Raw genomic sequence first — 14,404 nt, 5'->3', positions numbered from 1 at the left:
ATAAAATAGCACTGAACGTGTAAATGATCTAGAAAGTTTGCTTCTTTACGTTTATATTGGAACCTTGTATCGTACAATACCGTGCAAGGTGCCAACATTGGTAATAGGAATAGAGTTTTAATGGATACTAGACCAAGGGCAGACCCGTTGGGTCTTCTCCCCCAACGCAGCCGTTCCCTACCCGTAGCCCCCACGGGAGGCGTGGTCCTCCAACTCAAGCGGCCCAGGAATGAGCAGTGCGGCTGGTTTTAAATGGCGTCTTGGAAACATATGGGTAATATAATGAATGGGGAACATCCAGTTGATGTTGCAGACACGACAAGTTAATAAGTGATAGGAGCGGAATTAGGCCATTCGGCCCATCAACTCTACTCCTTCATTCAATCATGGCTGATCTATCTTTCCCTCTCAAACCCATTCTCCTGCCTTCTCCCCTTAACTCCTGACATGATGGGCTGAATGGCCTAACATTGTTCCTTTGTCTTATGCTGCCTTGAAAATGTTCTATTCCTTCAGGTTTTATATTGAATCAGTTGAGTTGTCTCAGCACAATTCCTATAGACCAAGTCCGTGTGTGAAATAATCCATCATTTAGAAACTAAACTGGACATTTCACTCAGATGGACAACATTGTAGTTAGTTTTGAATAATTCCAGCGCAAAAAAAATCCAGTTGCACAGTTAGACTGGAGAAGCTGCAATTTACCCCTTAGAATAAAGAGGCTGGTTTTATTTTGAGAGATTATATGAGAGTTAATATGAGAGATTATTTAAAAACAAAGGAATTGCAGATGCTGGTTTACACAAAAGGACACAAAGTGCTGGAGTAACCCAACAGCGGCTGGAGAACATGAATAGGTGACGTTTCAGGTTGGGACCTTTCTTCGGACTGAAGAAGGGTCCTGACCTGGAGCATCACCTATTCATATTCTCCAGAGATGCTGCCTGATCTGCTGAGTTACAACTCCAGCACTTTGTGTCCTTTTGAGAGAACATTTAATGGATGTGTGGAAGATCACTATGGCTTTAGATAGGATGGACAGAGAGAAGTGGTTTGCATTAGTGAAAGATTTGAGCACTAAGGGAGTAGCTCCAAAATGATGAGAACTGACATATTTAGACAGAGAGTGGTGGTGATGTAGAGTTTGCAACCTGCAAGAGCAGTGATCAATAATCAATCTGGGCTTTCAAAAGGGAAGTTATAATTTAAGGGTAGATTAGCAGTGCCAGTGGGACTGAATGCAGGGACACAGTATTGATCAGATGCGTCAAAATGCAATAATAATCATTCTACGGTTCTACTGGGAGAACCCTGTCATTTCAGATCGCAGTTTTAGGTTAAGCTTTCTAAATATTGCTAATATTACAAATTACTTGGTTAATATCAAATTGCTGTTTGAGAAAGATTCTTGGTTCTTGGTTTCTTGGTCCTCCAAAATATTCCAAATGGAATTTATACTAGAGGTGGTGGAGGGAGGACTTACTATGGAAAAAAAAGATACATGGTGCTGGAGTTCCTCAGCAGGTAAGGCAGCATCTCTGGAGAATGTGTAGAAAGGAACTGCAGGTGCTGGTTTATATCAAAGATAGACACAAAATGCTGGAGTAACTCAGCGGGTCAGACAGCATCGCCGAAGAAAAGGAATAGGTGGCGTTTCCGAGCCTGAAGAAGGGTTCTGACCTGAAACATCACCTATTGCTTATCTCCAGGGACGCTGCCTGACCCATTGAGTTACTCCAGCATTTTGTGTCTGCCTTTAAATTTAAGTACGATAGAGCAAAGGGGAAGATACGGAGTGCAGAATATAGTTCTCAGCAGTGTAGCACATTGTCGCGCTTCAGTTCCATAAACCTTTTGTATAGTGTCTATCATTATCCTTTACTATTATGTAGGAATTATGGCAACCAGTTTTTGCACAGTAACTTCCACAAAAAACAATGTGATAATAACCAAATAATCTGAAAAGTTTAATATATTAAAAATAATTAGTAATATTTAGTCAGGGTTAAGCATTATCCAGGGCACAATGGACAACCACCACCCTCTGCTTTGTAATTGGGATCTTTACTTCCAGATGAGAGAGCAGATAACCCAGTCCTGGGTGACACAGAAGCGCAGCGGGTAGAGCTGCTGCCTCACAGCGCCAGAGATCAGGGTTAGATTCTGACCTTGGGTGCTGTCTGTGTGAAGTTTGCAAAGTTTAAAGGAGATATGCTGGGCAAATGTTTTCCACAGATTGGCGAGTGCCTGGAACACGCTGCCAGGGGTAGTGGTCGAGGCAGATGCGATAGTGGCATTTACGAAACTTTTAGATAGGCTTATGAATGTGCAGGGAATGGATATGGATTAAGTGCAGGCAGATAAGGGTTGGTATTGGCATCATGTGCGATCCGGACATTGTTGGCTGAAGGGCCTGTTCTTGTGCTATACTGTTGTATGGTCTATGTTCCGGGGTGAAAGATTGCAACCTTCACGTGGTCCACCCTGTTTCGACTAATGCAATCAACCCGACGTGCACAAACAAATAGATCAAATGGAACAAGTTGACCTACAACTTGAGGCTGTGCTCGCCATACGCAAGAAGAAGTCTATGTTCTATGAGGGCAGTGGGGAAGTTAGTACATTCTTACCTGTTTAAGAGATCCTGGTGTCCATACCAGTTTATACACCATGTATATTGGGATCCACATAAAGGATGAAGCTCCGATCAAATATCCTGCTGTTATGGTCCAGTCTGGATAATCATAGCCAAAGAGACTGAGAGGGGGCTGGTACACAATGGAGCTCACTGTAATGAACTGAAATCAGACACAAAATGGACATTGTAAATCCATATCAAATAAATAAATCAATGCATGTAAATAGATGGGTGGTTTTGATTTTCCAGTTTTATTCTTATTGTAGGTCTTTTTAAATAACTGCTCTCCCTGGCAAAAAATATCACTCACAGTTCCTAAACTGGCACTGATCACTCTTTCAAATCGACTACTATTTGAGGATGTATTAGAAGATAGACACAAAAAGCTGGAGTAACCCAGTGTGTCTGGCAGCATCTCTGGAGAACATGGTTCGGTGACGTTTCGGGTCAGGACCCTTCTTCGCACTGAGCACTGCTGGAGTAACTCAGCGGGAAGTTGAAGAGAATTGTGGAAGCATCCCTTCCATTGACTCCATTCACACTTCACATTGCCTGGGCAAGGCCACCAGCATAATGAAGGATGAGTCTCTTCACCCCTATCCCATCAGGCAAGAGGTACAGAAGTGTGAAAACTCCCACCTCCAGATTCAGGGGCAGTTTCTTCCCAGCTGATATCAGGCAACTGAACCATCAGCGGTCCTGAGCTGCTATCTACCTCATTGCAGACCCTTGGACGATTTTTAATCGGACTTTACTGAATTTTGTCTTGCACTAAACGTTATTCCCTTTATCATGTATCCACACACTGTCGATGGCTTGATTGTAATCATGAATTGACTTTCCACTGACTGGTTAGCACGCAACAAAAGTTTTTCACTGTCCCTTGGTATATGTGACAGTAATCTAAACTCAGCAACTAAACTAAACATCTGTGGAGAACATGGATAGGTGATGCTTCTTCAGCCCGCCCAATCCAAAGAAGCATCCTGGCCAAAACGTCACCTATCCATGTTTTCCGCAGATGCTGCCCGACCCACTGAGTTAATCCAGCACTTTGTGTCCTTTTGTGTAAACTTTTTTGTTTCTACATAGAGCAGGGGGGATAGCCCTTAGAAGGAAACAGGGGGGTACTTTTCTTATGGGCAACATCTTTGTTACTCACAGCCAGAAAGGCGGGGCTAATGCCCACCCAACAAATCCTCCAAAACAGCCCCGGTGAGAAGCCCAACATTGTCCTGATGTCGTCGCAGAATTGCTGGACCCCTGAAGGTAAATCAGAGAAAGAATGGGAACTATTAGAGTAAGTAAATGTGATGACAATAGAATATTCTCAGTTCATTTGGCAATGGTAATATTTCTTGGTGTACATTTTGCAAAGCAGTAATGAACTATATACACATATATAATACATGTATACCATACAGTATATGTACTACACACACACATATGTATTTAAGAAGGAACTGCAGATGCTGGAAAATCGAAAGTACACAAAAATGCTAGAGAAACTCAGCGGGTGCAGCAGCATCTATGGAGCGAAGGAACTAGGCAACGTTTCGGGAGGCTCGAAACGTTGCCTATTTCCTTCGCTCCATAGATGCTGCTGCACCCGCTGAGTTTCTCCACATTTTTGTGTACCACACACATATGTATATATACATATACGTTAAAAAAATTGAAAACCATGTATCATTTTCCTTCCACTTCACAATTATGCACCACTTTGTGTTGGTCTATCACATAAAATCCCAATAAAATACATTTACGTTTGTGGTTGTAACATGACAAAATGTGGAAAAGTTCAAGGGGTATGAATACTTTTACAAGCCACTGTATATGACTTGCAAGGAAGGGGTGGGGCTGGGCCTTTATCTTGCAATGATACCTGGCTTAGGATGCATGGGAAAATCTGATTGCAAGTCCTCCCCAGCTTATGAATGCCTAACTTATGTACAGCCTGGACATACAGCTGAGAGTATGGGAGACTGGTGGCATGGTTTTGCCCAGTGCTGTGTGGCTGCAGGCATCTTCTGCCATGTGGGAACTCAGTAGAGCCCTGAGGATCGTTGTAGAAGAAAGAGACCTCGGGGTTCAGACACATTGTTCCATGAAAGTGGTCACACAGATAAACAGGGTGGTGATGAAAGTGGTCGACCAGCTTGCCTTCACCAGTCAGGGTATTGAGTTAAAGAGATGGGAGATTGGTAAAGTTACATTTGAGGTACTCTGCACAGTTCTGGTCATCCTGCTATATAGGCACGTGCTGATGTGTTTAGCAACGGGACAGGCTATTTCCACCAAACATTGCAATTTAGGAGCTTCATCTCTGCCTTGTGTGCTATCTATTCGCTTCTGGTCAAAAAGATATCCACTTGGTCGCCACCAAAAATATTAGCGTTGCATTTTAATCTGGACCAATAGTCCTTCTGGCAGCTCCACAATACTCTGTAGGATTTGGACATCTGTTGTCCAACTGCCACACCCATTACAAGGGTCAAAACTACAGACTTGACTGAACTTATCGCAACATCTTTTGCTTCATTTTCTAAACGTTTATTTAACCTCACAAATATAAGAAAATGAAATTAAATTGGATCCCTTACCATAAAACCAAGACACGGCTATAGATTCTAATAATACCACAGCAATAAGACAGGATCCAGATCCAAAATCTTCCATTAATTTGACCACATAGGCTCCTCCCTGAAAAATTGAATTACATTTCACATCAGCCAGGATTATAAATTAAAATTGTCACATGACTTTGGGGGACAAAGTTTGTTAACACACTGTTCTTTCAACTCTGAGGCAAGGCGTTGAATGCAGAACAATTGGGGATGATCAGCCATGATCACATTGAATGGCGGTGCTGGCTCGAAGGGCTGAATGGCCTACTCCTACGCCTATTGTCTATTGTCTATTGTCTACAATCTGATGTCTCTGAGTCACTTCTGCTGTCTATATGGAAATATTTCAGTACATATCAACCCAGCAAATAATTTGGTGCAAATATAGTTATGGGTAGCTCTGCACAAGTTGTCAATTCCACACACAAAGCTTTAAAGACCGAAACTAAAAAATGGCACCTGGAATATTTTGTGCCGTTTTGGTCCCCTAATTTGAGGAAGGACATTTTTGCTGTTGAGGGAGTGCAGCATAGGTTTTACAAGGTTAATTCGGCAGGACTGTCATATGCTGAGAGAATGGAGCGGCTGGGCTTGTACACTCTGGAGTTTAAAAGGATGAGAGGATATCTTATTTGAAACATATAAGATTGTTAAGGGTTTGGACACGCTAGAGGCAGGAAACATGTTCCCAATGTTGGGGGAGTTCAGAACCAGGGGCCACAGTTTAAGAATAAGGGGTAAGCCCTATAGAACGGAGACGAGGAAACACTTTTTCTCACAGAGAGTTGTGAGTCTCTGCCTCAGAGGGCGGTGGAGGCCAGTTCTCTGGATACTTTTAAGAGAGAGCTAGATAGGTTTAAGGGGACGTGAAAAATGTTTGCTTCCTTGCAGAGGAGATATAGTCATTTATAACCAGGGGGCAGCACGGTCGTGCAGTGGTAGAGTTGCTGCATTGCAGTGCTCGCAGCGCTGGAGACCCGGGTTCTCTCCAAATTAGGAAGTGCTATTGTTTAGATAATTGTAGCCCTCCTTCTGTACTGGAAATAAATTGCATTCAAACTGTCTCTTGCTCGTACTTGGGCCTATGATCTTAGATGCCAATGGTCAGAATACACTGTACGGCACCTCTAAAAAGTTAAACGTCATTGTTTAGTTTACCTGACACATACCCGACACATTTATTAATCGTTTATTTTGACCATTTTGTCAACAAAAAAAACATTGTTTTAAACAAAGGCATTATTACCTGCCTGTGTGGAACAGTGCAAAGTGCAATTCTGCAAAGTGATTTGCAGGTTGACGTAAATGTTAAAACCATCACCACTCAATTAAATCAACTAGTCACATATCACAGTCACATATCTACTTGTGAAATCTTTATGTCCACAGATTAGATGCCATGCTTTCAAATATAAAATTGACTACGTTTGGAGCAATTAAATGGCTGTGCAAATGATTGAGAAGCCCAAAGTCACAATCAAGCATGAATGATCATTTGGAGCCAAACATGAAGTGCTGGAGAAATTCAGTGGGTTGTGAGGGAATGGACAGGCGATGTTACGAGTTGGGACCCTTCTTCAGAGACTCTCTATTTTGGCGATGGTTTTTGGACACTTTTTTGCTGTTTAAATGAGCGTGAGGAATAGAAACATAGAAACATAGAAAATAGGTGCAGGAGGAGGCCATTCGGCTCTTCGAGCCTGCACCGCCATTCAATATGATCATGGCTGATCATCCAACTCAGTATCCTGTACCTGCATTCTCTCCATACCCCCTGATCCCTTTAGCCACAAGGGCCACATCTAACTCCCTCTTAAATATAGCCAATGAACTGGCCTCAACTACCTTCTGTGGCAGAGAATTCCAGAGATTCACCACTCTCTGTGTGAAAAATGTTTTCCTCATCTCGGTCTTAAAATATTTCCCCCATATCCTTAAACTGTGACCCCTTGTTCTGGACTTCCCCAACATCGGGAACAATCTTCCTGCATCTAGCCTGTCCAACCCCTTAAGAATTTTGTAAGTTTCTATAAGATCCCCCCTCAATCTTCTAAATTCTAGCGAGTACAAACCGAGTCTATCCAGTCTTTCTTCATATGAAAGTCCTGACATCCCAGGAATCAGTCTGGTGAACGTTCTCTGTACTCCCTCTATGGCAAGAATGTCTTTCCTCGGATTAGGAGACCAAAACTGTACACAATACTCCAGGTGTGGTCTCACCAAGACCCTGTACAACTGCAGTAGAACCTCCCTGCTCCTATACTCAAATCCTTTTGCTATGAATGCTAACATACCATTCGCCTTCTTTACTGCCTGCTGCACCTGCATGCCTACTTTTAATGACTGGTGTACCATGACACCCAGGTCTCGTTGCATCTCCCCCTTTCCTAATCGGCCACCATTCAGATAATAGTCTACTTTCCTGTTTTTGCCACCAAAGTGGATAACCTCACATTTATCCACATTATACTGCATCTGCCATGCATTTGCCCACTCACCCAGCCTATCCAAGTCACCTTGCAGCCTCCTAGCATCCTCCACACAGCTAACACTGCCCCCCAGCTTCGTGTCATCCGCAAACTTGGAGATGTTGCATTCAAATCCCTCATCCAAATCATTAATATATATCGTAAATAGCTGGGGTCCCAGCACTGAGCCTTGCGGTACCCCACTAGTCACTGCCTGCCATTGTGAAAAGGACCCGTTTACTCCTACTCTTTGCTTCCTGTCTGCCAGCCAGTTCTCTATCCACATCAATACTGAACCCCCAATACCGTGTGCTTTAAGTTTGTATACTAATCTCTTATGTGGGACCTTGTCGAAAGCCTTCTGAAAGTCCAGATATAACACATCCACTGGTTCTCCCTTATCCACTCTACTAGTTACATCCTCGAAAAATTCTATAAGATTCGTCAGACATGATTTACCCTTCATAAATCCATGCTGACTTTGTCCAATGATTTCACCACTTTCCAAATGTGCTGCTATCCCATCTTTAATAACTGATTCTAGCAGTTTCCCCACTACCGACGTTAGACTAACTGGTCTGTAATTCCCCGTTTTCTCTCTCCCTCCCTTTTTAAAAAGTGGTGTTACATTAGCTACCCTCCAATCCTCAGGAACTACTCCAGAATCTAAAGAGTTTTGAAAAATTATCACTAATGCATCCACTATTTCTGGGGCTACTTCCTTAAGTACTCTGGGATGCAGCCTATCTGGCCCTTGGGATTTATCGGCCTTTAATCCATTCAATTTACCTAACACCACTTCCCGGCTAACCACTCAGTTCCTCCATCTCATTTGACCCCCGGTCCCCTGCTATTTCCGGCAGATTATTTATGTCTTCCTTAGTGAAGACAGAACCAAAGTAGTTATTCAATTGGTCTGCCATGTCCTTGTTCCCCATGATCAATTTACCTGTTTCTGACTGCAAGGGACCTACATTTGTTTTAACTAATCTTTTTCTCTTCAGGTATGGAGGTATTATACACGAGATACAAGGTCTGAAGATGAGTCTCGCCCCAAAACATCAACTGTCCATTCTCTCCACAGATGCTGCCTGACCTGCTGAGTTCCTCCAAAACCTTGTGTTTTGCTCAAGATTCCATCATTTGCAGTTCCTTGTGCCTCCATTATGATAAAGTTGATGTCTTACCAAACTTCCAAACTAAACAAATACATGCACACACCATGAGTTAACTGCTACAATTCAACGATAAATAGTGGATGCTTTTGATATTACAGATACCTGAAGTTGAATAAAATAGGAATTTGTTTTTTATAGGTTTATACTTACGTTGGTTAGAGTGCTGAGAGAGCCCAAAAAGCACACAATAATCAGTCCAAAAACAAACAGCTCTCTCCTTTTAGCGAAGAGATGAGGATACTCATCTATTACGGCTGTGATTATCGACTCCAGACCTCCGTACTGTTAACAAGAATACCACAATGTATCATTTGTGCCAAATTTCTAAATATATTTAACTATTGTTTATCTCTATTTGGAAAAAAGGACTAACACAACAACTGCCAAAATACCTTTAGGATTTACCTAATTGATTTGAAAATCACACAGATAAAAAAAAGAAAATGAGAAAAACACTGAATAAGCCAGATTAAAATTTCCCTTTGTTTACGGCCTTAATGCAACAGGTCTTCAATGTTTGTAAAATGTAAAGTGAGGGATAGTAATGAACTAGGATATCTGAAAATTACATTACATTGGGTTTAGATTCATGTTGTCTCTGACCCACTGACTGATACAGCGTGGAAACAGGTCCTTCGGCCCACCGAGTCCATGCTGACCACCGATCACCCCATACAATAGAACTATCTTATACACTAGGGACAATTTACAATTTACAGAAGCCAATTAACCTACAACCCTGTACATTTTTAGGGTAAAGGAGGAAATCGGAGCACCTATGTGGTCACAGGAAGAACGTATAACGTCTGTACAGACAGCACCCGTGGTCAGGATCTAACCCAGGTCTCTGGTGCTGTGATGCAGCAACTGTACCACTGTGCTGCCCCTGGTGCTCCAGCATATTGTCTGTTTTTTATAAACCAGCATCTGCTGTTCCTCATGTCTACATTTCTTGTGATGATGCTTTGACTGTCGAGGTTCTCTTTCAATTTGGCATCACTGACTGTTACTTGCCGTGCTGTCCAACCCCAGAGTTATCACCATGAGAAAGAAGAGAATCGCCCAGAAGGGAGATCCATCCATGTTAGCAATGGCTTCAGGATATGTTATAAACAGGAGGCCAGAACCTGCAAAACCAAAAAAAACATGTAGGCATTTTAACGTTATATACTGTAACCATACAGAATGCATTCCTTTTTTTTTCTCCTAATTTTTTTTAACAGCTCCATTTTTAACCTGATAACCTAAATTGAAAAAATGGAAAAAAGGAAAGAGAAAGCAAGAAAAGAAGAAAGGAAAAAGTGCAAGGATAGAATAGAAAAGAACGAGAAAAGTCCCCTGAGCTACCAAAGCCATGCAGCAGAGAGAAGGAGGAATAAGAAAAGATGGAGATATACCTTGCCCCTCCCCCCCTCACCTAACGTAGCATCGGATTTAAATTTAAATTTGTGTTTCACCATACTATTGTTGTAAAATTTCAGTAAAGGGTGTCCATGTCTTGAGAAATTGATCTGTTTTTTCCGTCAAGACAAGCCTAATGTTTTCCAAGTGTAGTGTTTCGAACATATCTGTAATCCACATCTTCACCGTGGGGACTGTTGTCTGTTTCCAAAATTTAAGTATTAATTTTTTCGCCATTATTAGGCTGTAGTTGAGGAAAGGTCTTTGAAATATCGTTAGCTTAGAACAGGCCTCTGATATACCTAATAGAATGCATTCCTTTGGATTCACTAAAATACTGCACTATGCTTATTTTTATTTTCATCGAACCGAGCGACAGAGGTGAAACGGAAGGAAAAAGTAATGGGGAACCAGAAAGGAAAGACCGGAGGTTGTGGATTGTGCTTTAATGTGGAAAAGATGAAAGAGGTGAAAGTAAGAAATGAGTAAGGAAAATCAATGTCAACATTAATCTGGGAGATTATAAATGAAGTGGGCAAAGTATTTCAACATGATAAAGGAATATAAGAACAAATGGAAAGGCCACGCAGAGTTGGTGTTTGAAGTTACGGGCGATTTATTAAAACTGACATGCACCAGGAGACCAGTAAAAGCTGACGTCCTGAACGCGACTTTGATACAGCTCTTGTATTCTCAGACAACAAGATTACACAGAAATTTGATTAACAGTAAAACTAAGTCTTGATTACAGAACGGTGGTTACATAAATATTTAATTAGGTAACAAACCAGGTCTTGATTACAGAATAAAATGATTATCCACAAGTCTAACTTAGTTGACAGTAGATCCAATTTTCTGTTACCACATGCAATAACATCATCAATAAAGTTCCTGGAACTTGCGTGTCATCACTGCTGCATTCCATGTCTCTACTTTTAGGCTTTGCTGCAGTTCCCTGTCACCACATTAGTACAATCCACCTCCCTATTTACTCGTTATTAGCCCTCACTATTCTTTCCCTTAAAATAGGGGAGGAGAGAGTTTGAATTTGGATGAATGGTACCAACTGGAACTGTACAGGAGGGGCAGGAGAGAGGGCCAGCTTGGATTGAGGGGGAAGAGGGAATTCAAATTTGGAAGTGTGTGCCAGGAATTAAGGGCCAAAAGAAGTGGAATGGATAGAAATTGTCTCTGTGAGTTGGGTAGAGAGGACACTCTCTCACCTGCGATTGGAAGGTGGGGTATAGGAGAGAGTATGTTTTACTGAAGTAAGCGTCCTCAATATTCAAAGGCCCAGCTTTAACTGTGGATCAGTCTACCTCAGTGCTCCTTAAACTGGTGAATGGTTGACCCAAGGGCGAATGAAATTATTTTGGGGTGAATTAGTTAATTTGCGTTTTTTGCTCATTGAACAAAATAAATTATACATAAAATTATACTCAAATAAGACGAAAATTACCAAAAAACACAAGAAAGTTTACTCGAGGGTGAATGAAATTTTGTGATAAAGACTCAAGGGTGAATGACACTGAAATAGTTTAAGAAGCACTGGTCTACCTTATATGTGTGATGCTGTAATTTGGAAACACATTGGTTGGTCCAGAAATGAGAGCCTTGGATGGTTTAACCTGCAGGTTTATTTAAAATTGCTAGGACATCATCCAATCTTTGAAATATTGCATCAGTATTTTCACATCTACCCCATTGAGAACTTAGGACTTTGTCTAAGGAACTGATGCACTACAATGCGAGAACTATATTCTGAACTCTGTATCTCCCCCTTTGCTCGATCTATTGGACATGAGTTTGAACTAATTGTAGCTATGGATGGTATATCTGATCTGTCGGACAGCATGCACAATAATGCCTTTCGCTTCACCTTGGTACATGTGACGATTATAAACCTAAACATAAACCAATGAAGCATGTTGTGGGAAAAGAGAAAACGATAAAAGATTGATGAGAACAAGACCTTGTAATTGTTGTGGGGACCCGGCGTTCAATAGTTTCCATCTATACTCTAAGTTCCCTGTTGCTAAAATACACGCAGATTCTTCCAAGATCATTTGAAGTAAGTGTTACTTTTGCAACCAATTTAGCACTTTGTTCCAAGTCCCCTCTGTGATTTCAACCATTAAAGAGTAAACCAAATTCATGTACCTTTGTCTTTTGCCACATCCTCCACCTCAACGTTGCGCATCTCCGCCATGTAGCCCAACACCGTAAAAATGACAAATCCTGATAGAAAGCTCGTCAGACAGTTCACCACGCTGGTGACAATTGCATCCCTGTAAGGAAACAACATCAAATTGACATGGTCATGTCATGAAGCTGCCATGTTGACCCTTTGGGAGTCATTTTTTGATCATCGCCATCATCTCCCCTTGACCATGTCAACGAAGACCAATTCGGAGCAGTCCTGTTAGTTTCCATCCATTGAATTCAATTTAAGGTGACACAGCTGGTAGAGCTGCTGCCTCACAGCGCCGGAGGCCCTGGTTCGATTCTGACCTCTGGTGCTGTCTGTGTGGAGTTTGCACGTTCTCCCTCTGACCGTGTGGGTTTCCTCCGAGTGCTCCGGTTTCCTCCCAAATCCCAAAGTTGCGGGGTTGTAAGATAATCGGCCTCTGTAAGTTTCCACTAATGTATAGGAATGAGGAAGTGGGGTAACAGAACTGGTGTAAACGGGTGATCAATGGACAGCGTAGACTCAGTGGGTCAAAGTTGTTGTATCTCTAATGATGTATATCTGATAGGCACAGCTAACAGGTCAGGATCCCTTTGGCCTTGACAGATTGTGTTGGGATAATTCCTCTCATGAATATATGATTCTATATGTTATCTATAAACACACTGATTAACCACAGTAGAAGAGCAAGTGTTCTACTCTCGTCGCAATATAGGAGCAAGGAGGTCCTTCTGCAGTTGTACAGAGCCCTAGTGAGACCACACCTGGAGTATTGTGTGCAGTATTGGTCTCCAAATTTGAGGAAGGACATTCTTGCTATTGAGGGAGTGCAGCGTAGGTTTACAAGGTTAATTCCCGGGATGGCGGGACTGTCATATGCTGAGAGAATGGAGCAGCTGGGCTTGTGCACTCTGGAGTTTAGAAGAATGAGAGGGGATCTCATTAAAACATATAAGATTGTTAAGGGCTTGGACACGCTAGAGGCAGGAAACATGTTCCCGATGTTGGGGGAGTCCAGAACCAGGGGCCACAGTTTAAGAATAAGGAGTAAGCCATTTAGAACGGGGACGAAGAAACACTTTTTCCTCACAGAGAGTTGTGAGTCTGTGGAATTCTCTGCCTCAGAGGGCGGTGGAGGCAGGTTCTCAGGATGCTTTCAAGAGAGAGCTAGATAGGGCTCTTAAAAATAGCGGAGTCAGGGGATATGGGGAGAAGGCAGGAACGGGGTAATGATTGGGGATGATCAGCCATGATCACATTGAATGGCGGTGCTGGCTCGAAGGGCTGAATGGCCTACTCCTGCACCTATTGTCTATTGTCTATTGCAATGAAGGAGGGAATGGTTTCACATTTCCATGTGAAACCATTGAACCTCAAACCACTGTTGTCTTTTTTGGAACAATATAATGCATGCAATTACTGAGAGGTTGGGAATTATTTTCCTGCACTGTATTATTTTAAAATTGTTTGTACTCTATTACAAAGCCCTACCGGTAACAGTTATTGTTGAACTGGTTGTAACTTGCTAAAGCCATGATGACTCCAAATCCAGGTCCCATGGAGAAGAAAATCTGTGTTGCTGCATCTACCCAGACCTAAAGGAGAGAAAGGAGGATCAGATCTTATCTGTATGCATCAAAAGATAGCCCATCAAAACGTTGCCCATCCGTTCCCTCCATAAATGCTGCCTGACCCGCTGAGTTACTCCAGCGCTCTGTGTTTTGCTCAAGATTCTAGCATCTGCTGTTCATTGTGTCTCCATCATATCAAATATCGGAGAGACTTCACCCTCTAATCTACTGGACCTTGCGTTAAGATGGCTAATTGGTACAGTTTTACATCATTTCGATTGTCCATAACCCTTAATGACAATTCTGCTTTTTCTTGCAAAGCAGCAAAGTTTT

At 42.1% G+C, this 14,404-nt stretch overlaps 1 protein-coding gene across 1 annotated transcript in view; it reads right to left on the bottom strand.

The window, feature by feature from the left end:
• The window catches only part of LOC116987594 (sodium-dependent serotonin transporter-like), a 29,330-nt gene that overhangs the window by 912 nt on the left and 14,014 nt on the right, over positions 1 to 14,404 (bottom strand). The window contains exons 6-12 of the mRNA XM_033043751.1: positions 13,992 to 14,095; positions 12,473 to 12,600; positions 9,926 to 10,038; positions 9,062 to 9,193; positions 5,242 to 5,341; positions 3,801 to 3,901; positions 2,631 to 2,798 (exon numbers count right to left, since the gene is read on the bottom strand). Coding sequence (XP_032899642.1) covers positions 2,631 to 2,798; positions 3,801 to 3,901; positions 5,242 to 5,341; positions 9,062 to 9,193; positions 9,926 to 10,038; positions 12,473 to 12,600; positions 13,992 to 14,095 — 846 coding nt within the window. The remainder of the gene's footprint in view (positions 1 to 2,630; positions 2,799 to 3,800; positions 3,902 to 5,241; positions 5,342 to 9,061; positions 9,194 to 9,925; positions 10,039 to 12,472; positions 12,601 to 13,991; positions 14,096 to 14,404) is intronic.

The sequence above is a fragment of the Amblyraja radiata genome, chromosome 25 (genome assembly GCF_010909765.2).
Source record: "Amblyraja radiata isolate CabotCenter1 chromosome 25, sAmbRad1.1.pri, whole genome shotgun sequence".
In the NCBI taxonomy this organism is placed as follows: domain Eukaryota; kingdom Metazoa; phylum Chordata; class Chondrichthyes; order Rajiformes; family Rajidae; genus Amblyraja; species Amblyraja radiata.
The sequence above is the reverse complement of the archived record's forward strand: the minus strand, read 5'-3'. Positions and strand labels throughout refer to the sequence as shown.